General features: G+C 46.1%; 1 protein-coding gene across 1 annotated transcript; it reads right to left on the bottom strand.

The window, feature by feature from the left end:
• Positions 1–9,807: 9,807 nt before the first annotated feature.
• On the bottom strand, positions 9,808–11,519 carry LOC123125312 (putrescine hydroxycinnamoyltransferase). Its single transcript, XM_044545825.1, has one exon. The coding sequence runs from the start codon at positions 11,317–11,319 to the stop codon at positions 10,000–10,002; it is 1,320 nt and encodes a 439-aa protein (XP_044401760.1). The 5' UTR covers positions 11,320–11,519; the 3' UTR covers positions 9,808–9,999.
• Positions 11,520–12,483: the final 964 nt, after the last annotated feature.

Below are 12,483 nucleotides of genomic sequence, written 5' to 3'. Positions count from 1 at the left end.
TTCTGCACAACTCCAAACAAGCTGAAACTTCACGGAGATTTTTTATGGATTATTTAAGAATTATTGGAGCAAATAACCACCAGAGGGGGCCCACCAGGTGGGCATAACCCACCTGGGCGCGCCCTGGTGGGTTGTGCTCACCCAGGCCCACCTCCGGTGCCCATCTTCTGGTATATAGGTCATTTTGACCTAGAGAAAACAAGGAGAGGACTTTCGGGACGAAGCGCCGCCGCCTCGAGGCGGAACTTGGGCAGGAGCACTTTTGCCCTCCGGCGGAGCGATTCCGCCGGGGGAACTTCCCTCTCGGAGGGGGAAATCATCATCCTCATTATCACCAACAACTCTCCCATCTTGGGGAGGGCAATCTCCAATCAACATCTTCAATAGCACCATCTCATCTCAAACCCTAGTTCATCTCTTGTGTTCAATCTTGTTACCGGAACTATAGATTGCTGCTTGTGGGTGACTAGTAGTGTTGATTACATCTTGTAGTTGATTACTATATGGTTTATTTGGTGGAAGATTATATGTTCAGATCCAATATGCTATTTAATACTCCTCTGATCATGAGCATGTTTATCATTTTTGAGTAGTTACTTTTGTTCTTGAGGTCACGGGAGAAATCATGTTGCAAGTAATCATGTGAACCTGATATGTGTTCGATATTTTGATGGTATGTATGTGTGATTCCCTTAGTGGTGTCATGTGAACGTCGACTACATGACACTTCACCATATTTGGGCCTAAGGGAATTCATTGTGGAGTAGAAATTACATGATGGGTTGTGAGAGTGACAAAAGCTTAAACCCCAGTTTATGCGCTATTCCGTAAGGGACCGATTGGATCCGAAAGTTTAATGCTATGGTTAGAATTTATTCTTAATACTTTTCTTGTAGTTGCGGATGCTTGCGGGAGGGTTAATCATAAGTATGAGGTTTGTTCAAGTAAGAACATCACCTAAGCACTGGTCCACCCACATATCAAATTATCAAAGTAGCAGACACAAATCGAACCAACATGATGAAACTGACTAGATGAAAATCCCGTGTACCCTCAAGAACACTTTGCTTATCATAAGAGACCGTTTTGGCCTGTCCTTTGCCTCAAAAGGATTGGGCTATCTTGCTGCACTTTTGTTACTACTATTGTTACTTGATCGTTACAAATTATCTTGCTATAAAACTACTCCGCTACTTACAATTTCAGCACTTGCAGACATTACCTTACTGAAAACTACTTGTTATTTCCTTCTGCTCCTCATCGGGTTCGACACTCTTACTTATCGAAAAGAGCTACAATTGATCCCCTATACTTGTGGGTCATCAATCAACCGCGTTAACAAACGTTTCCGCTTACGGTCTACGAGCGTACGTAGACACACTCTCCCCTCTCGTTGCTATGCATCTCCATGGATAGATCTTGCGTATGCGTAGATTTTTTTTTGCTTTCCACGCAACGTTTCTCAACACTGATATGATAGGTACTCAAGAGGGATATAATAAAAACTTTCATTTAGATCACTGAATATCATATGTTTGATTCCTTGCAATAGTTTTGCGATATTAAGATGGTGATATGTGGATGTACTAGTGAATGATTGTAGTTTAGTAGGAATATTGGTGTTAAGGTTTGTGATTCTAGAAACATGCACGTATAGCCTCTAGTTATGTGATGAAGTTGGAACATGATTTATTATTGAGTGTCTACCTTATGAGTGACGGTCGAGGACGAGCGATGATCTTTTCCTACCAATCTACCCCCCTTAGGGGCATGCAAGTAGTACTTTGCTTCGAGGGCTATAAACTTTTGCAATAAGTATGTGAGTTCTTTATGACTAATGTGAGTCCATGGATCATACATGCTCTTACCTTTCCGCAATTTGCTAGCCTCTTCGGTACCATGCATTGCCCCTTCTCATCTTGAGAGTCGGTGCAAACTTTGCTGGTGCATCCAAACCTCGTGATATGATACACTCTATCACACATAAGCCTCCTTATATCTTCCTCAAAACAACCATCATACCTACCGATTATGACATTTCCACATTCATTTCGAGACATATATTCGTTGTGTGTGTGTGTGTGTGTGTGTGTCTTACTTTCCTTAAATATCTTGGAATGGATCTCTTCACAACATACATTGTAACAAATATCTTAATACCCACGTATACTATACGATTAGGTATTCTTTTGGAAACTTATAGATTATAAATAGAATTGTTGGCAATGATCATGTACCATTTTTTTCTTTTTTGAATGGTCTTATGTGTCCCAAGGGTAAAAGTGGGTTTAGTTATAAGTTGACAATGTGTGCATGCATGTCATGTACTTTATTAAAACAACATGAATTATACTAATGACGTCGATTACATAAAAATAACGTGGATTCTATTACTTGTGCGTACAAAAGACTTGATGTGCTTGATATCATTTGGTGCATACATGAACCTAATAGATGATTAATCTCCCATATACACTATTTAATGAGATTTTTTAAGATCTGACAATCTAGGTTGTTAGTCATTATTATTAAGACTTTGGAAAAGCAGTTTCCATACAAGAGTTTTAGAACTTAACACAACATCCGCCAGAAGAACCGAAAAAGGAAAAACTACTCATCGCAATCCCCGCAATAAGCCACTGGTCCTTCTTGAGCAAATACTACAACCGGAACTCCTCTACCGCTCCATAAGCTACCTGAGTCGCCATCTCGCTCCTATTATCAAACACCCGGGCTTTCCTCTCAAGCCATATTTTGTGCATGTCCACAATCAGAATCACTGCCATCCACCGTTGGTTCCTTCTCGAGAACCGACTTACAATTGAGTGCCACTACACCCTAACCGGATCATGCCCCATAGGAGTAACAGACTGAAACCCATACATGGACAACAACCGATGCCAAACCTTTCAAGCATTGGAGCACTCCATGAGCAAATGTTTGATATTCTCCTCTTCTTGCTTGCATAGGGGATAGGCTACCGGCCTCGACAAGCCTCTCATTTCCATATGGTTAGCCGTCCTACATTGGTTGCGAAGTGCAAGCCACATGAACATCTTCTCCTTAAGGGGTGCCACGTTCTTCCACTGAAATTGAGGCAAAAAAGAAAGCCTTGTAATTCGAATCAGCGGGATACTCCCCATTAACAGTAAGGTGCCACCTAAAGGAATCAAAACCACTAAAGAGGGGAGGAGCTTCCTGCACCGCCTACCAAAGTTCGAGAAATTCGGCCAGCACTTAAATCGAAGGAGTCCCGCTCAGGTTCAAAGACAAATAGTTTGGGCAAGGGCTTCCTCCACTGTTCTGGATTTTGCACCATGCGCCCTAGTGAGTAGAAGTAACTCCGGCGCAATCTCTTTAGCACTTCTCCCCTGAAGCCTCTGTCATGCCAAAATTTAACTCGCATGTTAGCCCCAATCACACACTCGACCGATGCCAGTAATAGATCATGCGCCGCATGAGGAATGATTATTGGGAACCCAACCCAAGCCTTGGACTCCTCCATTTTTTCATCCAACACCATCTGATAGGCAAGGCGTGATTGAGAAGTTGCAAATGGATACCCAAACCTCTGTACTTCCACGCCACTCAACAGTGCCCCCCCCCTTTGCCTCATCCGAGCCACCCAAAAGGAAACCTTTGAATATTTTGTGGAGACGGTTGAACACCCATGGGGTCGGGTCCAGGAAAAGCATGTGATAAATCACAATAGTAGATAGCACGGCCTTGATAAGAACAACCCTGTCGCTGATATACAACAAAGAAGTTTGCCAAGTGCCAAGCCTTCCCACAACTTTGTCAACGAGCGGTTGTAGTTCCGTTTTGGACAGAGGGGAGCAAGAGAGGGGGAGGCCCAAATAAGTGCAAGGGTACGGCTTTAAATGTCAGGGAAAGATGGCTGCCAATGCGTGCAAGTTCACTTCATCGCATCGAATCGGGGAGAGAGATTTTATCCATATTTGCTTTGAGTCGAGAACTCTAGCCAAACAGCTTCAGAAGTTCACGATGCACCAGCAATCCTCTTCTACTAGTTCGATAAAGAGTGTTGCATCGTCCGCAGAAAAGGATAAGCGGCAATTCACTGCCCAGCAAGCAAGGCTCGCAAATATCCAGGCCTCCTCGGCCTTTGACACAATGGAGTTGAGCACATCCATAATCAAGAGGAAGCGAAGGGGAGAGCCCCCCCCCCTCCTCAACCCCTAGCATGCCCTATTATTGGACCCGAATGACCATTAATCAATACCTTGGTGCTGGCCGAAGATAAGCATAAAGCAATCCATGAAGACCAACAAGGGCTGAAACCTCTTTTCCGCAAAACTTGAATCAAGAATGGCCATGATGTTGAATTAAACGCTCTGGTGATATCTAATTTCAAGAAGAGCGTGCGGGATGTGCGAGGTTGCAACGATTTGATCAATCGATTAACCACCATGAAGTTGTCTTGAATTTCTTGACTCTGAATAAATGCACTAGCCATGATACTTAGTGAGAAAATATCCAGTGGGAATCAATTATATATAGAAACCGATGAAAACGAGAAGAAACTGTGTTTTAAGGTTTCTACAAAAATCTAAAAAATACAAGATGTTTAACAAACATGCAAATTTTCAAGGTCAAATTAAATTAGTTCAGGAGGTTTCAAAAACCAAATTAACAATGAACAGTGATGAGCAAAACAACATCACCTCTCATGCATGAATAACTTGTTTTTTTTTCTTGTCTTCCAAATGAGTACTTCTGAGTTTGAACTTTTCATTCCACATGTCTACAAAACAGCACCGTCCTAACGTGCTATGGTTTTCGTTTGAGATTTTTTTGGAAACTTCCAAACACGATCAATTTCCACAGGATTTTTGTCGTGATTCGGGTGCGCGTACTTTCTCCTAGTCGTTGCTCATAATCACAGGGGTTCGCATGTCAGATGCTACAGTCAGAGAATTCCCAATGAAGACAAACCTAGGAACATTCAGAGCCTTTTTAAATTGATTGGACAAGGAGAAAAATAGAAAATGTATCATCGTCCCAAGAATTCAGACGACCCTCTGTCTCATCTCATGCAAGAAAACACAAGAAAAGTGGACCGTGATGTCTTGTTCCGTACCCACCGCAAAGCAAAAAGGTAGATCATTTTGGACATCTATCACAAGATTTGATTCCCATGGCTAGGCTACAGCATGCGACAACAGAAGCAACATACGAGGACAGTACAGAAAAGAACGGAAAACTCGTCCATGACCGACGGGGCTGATCAATCATCTCAAATCAGAAAAGGAAAAGAGAACAACAACCAAAACACAGCACAGGACGAAGCAAAAGTACATAACATATATACCGTGCATTACGAATAACAACAATTGCATGTACATCAAATACATATATACTATACGTGATACGATAGATACACAGAGATAATCAAATATAGAGTTAATTGCACAGAAGTACCACAATTGGGGCATCACATGCAGATTGGTACCATGATTGCTAATTTTTGCATGTCAGTACCACGATTTCTCCAGGTTTTTCAAATAAGGCTAAAACGCGTATTTATACGTATTGATGCTCGATCCGACAGCTCTGGCCCACCCGTCAGGTGCCACGCTGGCCAATCGGCGCGTGCCCGCGCGCTGACTAGGACGAGCCGGTGCGCTGCTGCTCTCCAACCCGGTCCGGTCGCACCAGCTCGCCCCCGCCGCACCGTTCCCCTCCCCTCCTCTTCTCCTCACTCGTTTCCTCCGTTGCCGCCGCCCGCGTCCCGACTGCCGGCCGCCGCACCGCCCCGCCGACACCATGGTTTTGGAGGACGAAAGCAGCGACGACCAGTCTAGCCTCCCGTACATGCATTCTTCCTCCACAGACGGTCTCAACGAGGTCAGTACAGTGGGTTTAGGGTTAGGGTTTCAGATTTGGGATTTCTTGATTTGGTTGATTTCGGTAGGTTTTGATTTGCCCATTGTCTTTGTGCGAGCTTCTGCAGGTCCCTTTCAGCCTTGAAGATCCAGATTACAAGGGGCTTGAGCTGGATGTGATGTCTCCATGTGAGAAGCACGGCATGGCATCTGAGAGGCTTGTTGCCTTTGAAGGAACAGACACAGGCAGGCGGTTTTTAGCATGTGCACAGCCGGTATGGATTGTAGGCATAGTGATATTTTTTTCTTACTTTGTCAGTGCCATATTGAACTCTGTTTGCTTGAGTACTCTGCTTGCTGTGAACATTTTGGTTCATAGTGGCACTAGAGTAGCTTATTTAGGTCAAGCATGAGTATATTTTGATGGAGTACAATGGCATAGTAATTTTGGTTAATAGTGGTACTAGAGTAGCTTAAAAATGGTAACTAACCTAGTCAGTCAGCTACTCAAGTGGTTGCTCCTCTTGTTAAATGTAGTGGTCTGATGCTAAACTTAGATATTCTTTTTGGCAACTGCAGTTATCTTGTGTAATTACTTGTTGTATGAACTGTGTTGGTGTTGTTGTTGTTTTTGCAGGCAGGTAGCAATTGTGGCTTTGTTGAATGGGTTGATCACCAGTGGCCCCCAACAATGCAGAATGCATTGCTGAAGCTATGGGCAATGGTTGAAGATGCCAAAACTGCTAGGGTGAATGACAATCTTGAAAGTTCTTTCACTATCCACCATCTGACAGAAGAGAAGAACAAGCTGGAGGCCAACTATGACAAGCTAGTCCAAGATGTGCATGAGCTGATGAACTTCCAGGAAGATAAGGTGGTGGATTTCAGACATCTGCAGTCTGCCATTACATATCAGCCGGAGGTAAGAAAATAACTGATTGATGATATGAAGGCACAGATGGCAAGTGAGATAGCAAAGAAAGATGCAGAGACCCAGAAACTTACTCAGAAGTATGAGCTGCTGCTCAACCTGACAAGAGCTCAAGCAACAGTCATTCAGAACTTGAAGTTGAACAAAATGAAAGAGAAGCAAGTGCTTACTGAAGCTAGTATGAATTTGGAGCTGAAGAATGCAGAGCTAACAAAGTGTCAGGAGAAGCTCACCCAAGAGAAGCTAGAGTTGAAGCTTCAGGTTGCTGATCTGCTTAAGGGAAATGAAAAGCATATTGAAGAGAAGTGGCAGTTAGAGTTTCAGAATGAAAAGTTGAAGGAGAAGTTCAGGGAGATTCAGGCCATCTTGGAGAAGTGAAGAAGATGAAAATGAGATTAGTGGCATTGCTGACCTTTTGGGAATGATGGTTGTGTAATGACCTAGCATCTAGGAACTAAGGTTGTGTACTATACGCTTGTACTAATGGTGAACTATGGCTGTGTATGTATGTAGTAGTTATGATATTCATCCTTTTGTGAGAAAAGGATGAACTATGCATTTGAAGTTGACTCCTCTATGTATTGTGAACAATGGTTATGTATGGCTATAATGAGTTGAACTCCAAAAACTAATGTGTGCTATGATTGGTAGACATGGATCAGTTTCTTATTATGTATGGATATGCTGATTATGTAGATGGATATGTTGATGATGATACATTATGACAATGTTGCAGCAAACCACTCATGTCATATAAAATAAAAGAGGAACAAGACTGACTAAATCTCATTGCATCAGAAGATAACTTCACTGATCCATTACCACTTGATCCATTACAACTTGGCTTAAACTAGAGCAACTAAACCAGACAGTACATTGCATTTAGATTGGCTGCAACTAAACCAACTAACTAACTTAATATCTTGCCTGCAACTAAGCCAAGCACAAATATAGTGAAAAGAAACAACACATTGTGAAATTTGGCCCTAATCCCTGCAATCTCTGCATTCTTCTCTCTGAGTTGAGTTTGCAGAGACAGAAACATGGCCTCCCTTGTGCCATCATCTTCACTTGGAGTCAGCATTGGAAATTGATCTTCAGATCTAGCAACAGTTGCACCTTTAAGCCTCCATACTTCATCACGTAGATCCCCAATGAGATCACTCCAGAATGTGGGCAATGGATCATCATGCCATTGCACAAATCCACAACCACCGTGCTATTAAGATGCACAAACAAATTTCCAAAAATACATCATTTCACATACTATTGCACAGAAGAAAAAGGAAGGAAATTAGGCAAAAAATAACACTCATCATAGCATCCACGCAGCTATAGTACCTCCTACCAGGGTTCTGCCTGCTCCAGGAGATCCATCTTGGCGCCTTCCTCGGAGGTGAGCAGTGGCACATCACTGGAGGCTCGTATGCCATTGGGAGCTCGCGGTAGCGCATTGGCGAGCGCAACTCCTCCCCCCTCCTTCCTGCAGCTCGACGAAATCCGGGAGCGGACCCGGCACTGGACGACCACGACATCTCTCTCTCCACCGCCGGCCCCAGTCAGCGCCTCCACGCTGAGATTTCTCCTTCTTCTCCTTCGCTGCGCTCCAAATGGACACTGCATGGACGAACCCTAGTTTCGTTCCCAAATCTGAGATCTTGTGCTGTCACTTTAATAGTAGGAGAGGTATCTGTCCCACATGTCAGAATCCCCAAATGTGGTATTGCATGTTATGTGATGCCCCAATATTGGTACTGACATGCAACAGCTAGCAGCAGTATTGGTACTGATTTGCAACAAGTAACTGAAAATGTGTTACTGCTTTGCAAATACTGGTACTCCACCTCAAGTTCAACATTATAATAACCACCTCAAGTTCAACATTCAGATAACCACCTCAAGTTCAACACATACATATCCAGTAGCAACATATTCAACACCAAAATATGGCGCCCCAACTAGAGTACTCCACCTCAAGTTCAACATTACAATAACCAGTACTGGATTGTGCCAAATTATGCATCAAGTGGCAACAACACATCAACATCAGCATCAAGTTCAACCAAAATAATACCACATCATTTCAAATTACATGGCTCCTCTTCCTCTGCTAGCAGTGAAGTAGGACATCCATCCAGTGTGTGTACCATCAGTAGGAATGTCAGCATATTGCCTGGGGGCACTGAATGGCCTTGGAGCACCTCTTCCAGCTCCTCTTCCTCTGCCAGCTCCTCTTCCAGATGGTGGTGGTGTAGTAGAAGTAGCAGCTCCTTTTCCTCTGGCAGCTCCTCTCGCAGCAGCTCTTGGTTGTCTTGCTGTTGTTGTAGTAGAAGGACCAGCAGCTCTTGGCTGTGAGTTACTTGGAGTAGCCTTACAAAGAAAAGGAAAACAGTTAATAATGCTAGAAAGAAATGTACAAGAAATAAAGGAAAGATTTGTATATTTCAAGGTGAAAAATTATTACCACATGCTTATTCTTCCTCAAAGCTAGCTCAGGCTTCAACTATTTAAGACAGTTTGTGTACCTATGCCCTTGGAGACCACAATTGCCACATGTTATGGTCCCCATTCTTGAAGTGTCTTTTGGCTTTGGTACTTCAAATTTGCCCTTGATCCTCTTTTCTTTCTTTCTTCCTCTCTTGATTTTGAATGCAGGTGGTTCTATGTCTGGACCAGGGATCCTTGTCCAATCATGCTCACCAGGCACATGAAAGATCATTGGTTCATAACCTGCAACATAAAAATCTTTCTTGAAGAATTTGCTGACATAATCCTCTAGTTTCCTTTTAGCCTTGTTTATTGCAGAGATGGCATGGTTGCAAGGTATGCCACTAAGGTCCCACTTTCTGCATCCACAAGTCTCAAGTTCCAGGTTGACAGCATGTGTTTACTGCCCACTTGTAACTTGCCATAAGTTGACCCCTGCCTGTATTGGCTTGCAATATCTGGCCCGAACTGTCGGATCGAGCATCAATACGTATAAATACGCGTTTTAGCCTTATTTGAAAAAACCTGGAGTAATCGTGGTACTGACATGCAAAAATTAGCAATCGTGATACCAATCTGCATGTGATGCATCAATTGTGGTACTTCTGTGCAATTAACTCTCAAAGATAATAGTTGCATGCATGCATGCACGTACGCCAATTTCAGGCGATATGATTAAGCTCAAATCGCTGATTTAATCACTCAGTAATCATATGTAGCCGCACGCTAGCCATCTTAGTCCATGGAGTAGCAGCACTGCTTGAAGGCGTCGAGGTTGTGCTGGAAGACGGGGACGAAGGCGTCCACGCTGCCGTCGCCGAGGTAGGATGGCACCAAGAACAGCATCCCCTCCGTGGGGAAGTAGGACGGCATGAAGTAGCTCGGGCTGCCGGCGCCGAAGTCCAGCTCGTAGAACGGGAACGTCAGCCAGCTGTCCACCTCCAGGTCCGGGCACAGCACGTCCTTCAGCACCGCCGTCTTCTCCAGCCCCTCCCGCTCCACGGCGCCGGAGCTGGCGAAGTCCACCAGCGACTGGAAGTAGGCGCCGTCGAGGCGGGCCACGGCGTCGTGGATCGTTTGTGCTGCGTGCTTCAGCGGCCGGCTCAGGAGGTCCCCCACCGTGGACCGCGGGAACGCCCACAGGACCAGGTTGCCGAAGTAGCCCGGCGGGGCGGAAAGGCGGCGCCGCCCGTCCACGGAGATGCGGATGGTGGAGGTCTCGCCGGGGCTGAGCCCACGCGCGCGCGTCATGGTGCGCCACAGGTGCGCGAGCGTGGTCTCGAACCGGCTAAACGGCCTGCCGCGCCCCTCAGACGCCTTGGCGCGAAGCCCGGCGATGAAGTCCTTGGTGAAGTGCGCCTTGTGGATGATCACGTTGTCGGCGCCGTGGTGCCCGCTCTCGACCTGCTTGGGGTTGCTGGTCGTCGGGCGGTAGTATTCGACGCCCCGGTGCTCAAAATCGACGACGGGCGGGTCGCGCGGCCGGAAGAGGTCAAGGTGGTTGTGGGGCGGCGGCGACGGGGCGGAGATGTCCAGCCCTCGCGCGGCGCGGCCCCACGCGACGAGGAAATCGCTGGTGGCGTGGCCGTCAGCAACGGCATGGTTGGCCGTGAAACCGACGGCCAGCGAGCCGCACGCGAACCGCGTGAGCTGCACCTGCACCACCTCCTCCACGTCGCCCTCCAGGTCCGTGTGCAGCTGCAACACGACAGGCGACGGCTTCGGAGGCGCGAACTCGACCAGTGTGGCCCCGTCCACGCGCGCCTCGACGAGCCGCGCGCCGTGGTCGTTGAGCAGCACCCCAGGCGCGCCGTCCGGGCCAGCTCGGACCTGGCCGGCGAAGAGGCGGTACACGGCCAGCACTTGGGCGAGGCCGCGCTCTATGTCCTCGGTGGAGGGCGCTGGCGCTTGGAAGGCGTAGATGATGGCCATCTGGATGTGGTAGGTGACCTTGTCGAACACCGAGGACGGCACGTGCTCCGTGGTGTCCGGCCGCGCCGTGCCCTCGGCGTACTGCGGCTTGACGATCTTGGAGCTCAGCACCTTCACCTCCATGATCACCGGCTAGCTAGAAAGGTACTAGTTCACTCCTTGTTTACTGTATGATCGATGTGTATATGGTTTTATTGTTGATGTCTTGAGTGCTCGATCTAGAATTCTAGATACCGGCAGTGCACTTAAGATGGAGGAAGAAGGCGATCGATTGATCGATGAGGCGCAAGCAGACACTGGCACTGCTCTGCTTACATGTCCGGAGCGCGGTATAAATAGGCAGCGCGGGAACGGGAATGGGGTAGGTGGTTTAGCCGATCGTTGCCATAGTCGGTGGGCTTGTACATGTATGTAACCTCTTGGTGTTATTGGCTTAACCAATCATGGCATGGGGACGGGGTCCTGTTGTGCGGCGCAGTAGCTTATTTCCGTGGGATCTTGACACGGTAATTAATCACGACACGGCAATTAAGCAATCGGAGAGTGTCGTGGTCACCGACTAACACATCGACACGGTCAGTTGCGCCGTGTACGTCGTCTCACTTTGTCACTGTATAAACTATATTACGTGCAGTGTACAGCTGCACATACATTGACGTCTTCTGCAGAACGGGACAACTTACTGGGAGTATATACGTAGAGTAATGCTATATTCCCGCATTAAAAAAAGAGTAATCCTATAGGATCTACACGGTGATATTTAGATCCGTGAGTCCTTCTAGGTAAGTACAAGATTTTTTTTAGTTGAATTATAGGATTTTTTAATAATATGTAAGTGTCTTTGGGCTGGCATTTTGCAAAACCATGGCGTTTGTTTATTCTAGTCCAATTTTTCATCGTCAAATCTTGATCGTGTGACGTATGGGGCATTTGCTAAGGGGTTTTCCCGACGACCGCTTGCCAGGTAACATTATGGAGTATATAACACTAGAAAGTTACACCATCCTGACCGGCTACTACACCGAAAAGTTACACCATCCCGCCTTCCAGGGTGCAACGGGGTAGCCATATATATGGAGGGAGAAGCCGGGAAATACCAATGGTTCACGGGGACATCTGTCCCCGGAATCTCACCATTCACTCAGCCCTGATCTCCCACCTGCCTATTAGTATTTTTTCTTTCTCTGGATCATTTATGTTCGTATTAGATGCCCTCAGACCTGTACCGCTCTGCTCGGCCGTGCAAGCGCATTGATCACACCTGCTACTAGCCGGCCAACTCTCCCT

The sequence above is a fragment of the Triticum aestivum genome, chromosome 5D (genome assembly GCF_018294505.1).
Source record: "Triticum aestivum cultivar Chinese Spring chromosome 5D, IWGSC CS RefSeq v2.1, whole genome shotgun sequence".
In the NCBI taxonomy this organism is placed as follows: Eukaryota; Viridiplantae; Streptophyta; class Magnoliopsida; order Poales; family Poaceae; genus Triticum; species Triticum aestivum.
The sequence above is the reverse complement of the archived record's forward strand: the minus strand, read 5'-3'. Positions and strand labels throughout refer to the sequence as shown.